The 1,491-nt window shown below is 29.6% G+C and overlaps 1 protein-coding gene across 1 annotated transcript in view; it reads left to right on the top strand.

The window, feature by feature from the left end:
- The window catches only part of DEUP1 (deuterosome assembly protein 1), an 81,219-nt gene that overhangs the window by 71,753 nt on the left and 7,975 nt on the right, over positions 1–1,491 (top strand). Inside the window, exon 11 of the mRNA XM_012558162.2 lies at positions 1,430–1,486. Coding sequence (XP_012413616.2) covers positions 1,430–1,486 — 57 coding nt within the window. The remainder of the gene's footprint in view (positions 1–1,429; positions 1,487–1,491) is intronic.

Here is a 1,491-nt window from a genome sequence, read left to right as displayed (position 1 = left end):
AGATACATTTCAAGATAAGTAAAAATGGAAACATGTTGTGTTTGTTTTTATGTACTAATTTACAGATGCCTCACTTAACTTTTATTGCTATTTGTATGCATAGCTTTGAAAATGTTTGCATAATAAGAAACAAGTTTATATAGATAGCTTTTGGATAAGAATAGAGAAAAATAATGTGAATGTTTTTGAGTTGTGTCAAATTAAAATATAAAGGCCTTGAAAATGTTTAATACCTATGGAGAATTTTATTGTTATTAAAAATAAATAATTTACATTGAAGAGATTTTTATGTTTTGTTAGTCTTTGATGATTTTGATTAAATTTATACCCTATTTTCATGAGTTAATGTTCAGAAGAATATTTACTTAATCCCAAACAGCCCATACTGTTAGGATCTTTTTGTGTAAAATTTTAGAGTAAATTGGTTTGTTTCTTTCTTTCTCTTTTCTTTTTTTTTTTTTTAATTTGTTTGGTCAGCATACCAAAATTTAAAATCTCGGTGGGTTGTACTTAGTCTCATCTTCTACCCTGTGTTTTAGCACAAGCAACAACTTCCATATTGTGTCTTTCATCCAAATTATGGGGTTTGAAGTCAAAAAAACCTGTATTTGAGTCCAAAGTCAAAAATCACCACTTTCTAGTAATTTATTTTGATTAAAGAAGCAAATGATTGGATAAATAATTTAACTTTTAAGCCTTAGTTTCCTTATCTATGAATAATATACACTTTGTAGGGTTATTTTGAGGATCAAATGAGTTTTAAAATAATAATAATAATGCCTAATCTTTATTGAACCCTTACTATGTGCCAGGGATTGTGTTCTAGATGTTTTACATGTATTAATAATTCAATCCTCATAGCAGCCTTTTTTAAAAAAAGAGAAAATTTAAGTCACAGAGAGATAAAGTAACCTGCTCAAGGCCACACAGCTAATAAGTGGAGGAGCTAGGAGATGATATAAATTGAAAACATGTTGTAAATTATTAAGCCCTATAAAAACTAGAAGTATTATTATATAAAGCCTTGTTCTAGCAAAAATATATATATATATATATATAAAATTCTATTAAGAAATCCAGTGGTGTATAATAGAGAACAAAAGAGGAGTATCTATTTAGAACTGTCAAAGGCAGTGGTGTTAGCTGTTTTGAGATTTTTCTCAAACTGGTTTTATGTTATTTAATTAAATGACAAAGATACAAAACACAGAGACAGTACCAATGGCAGAATGTTTTTAACAATTATAAAGTTTTCTAAAGTGAAGTGGAGGTTACGCATCCGGAAAATTATTTTCAAAGAAATACCCAGATGCCCAAACGTTTTGTTGCGTCTTTCCCCCAGTTAGACAGCAGAAAAATTAAAAACCTTAGCTGCATAAACAAACACGTGCCTTGGTAGCAACAGCAATAACCAGTTTCTCTCTTTTAGACTAAGCCAAGATTGTGAGACAAACAGAAGCACAACACCTCCATTGCCACCTCTGACGTTTC

The sequence above is a fragment of the Trichechus manatus genome, unplaced genomic scaffold (genome assembly GCF_000243295.1).
Source record: "Trichechus manatus latirostris isolate Lorelei unplaced genomic scaffold, TriManLat1.0 scaffold00141, whole genome shotgun sequence".
In the NCBI taxonomy this organism is placed as follows: domain Eukaryota; kingdom Metazoa; phylum Chordata; class Mammalia; order Sirenia; family Trichechidae; genus Trichechus; species Trichechus manatus.
Note: the sequence above shows the minus strand (reverse complement) of the source record. Positions and strands in the feature narration are given on the sequence as shown.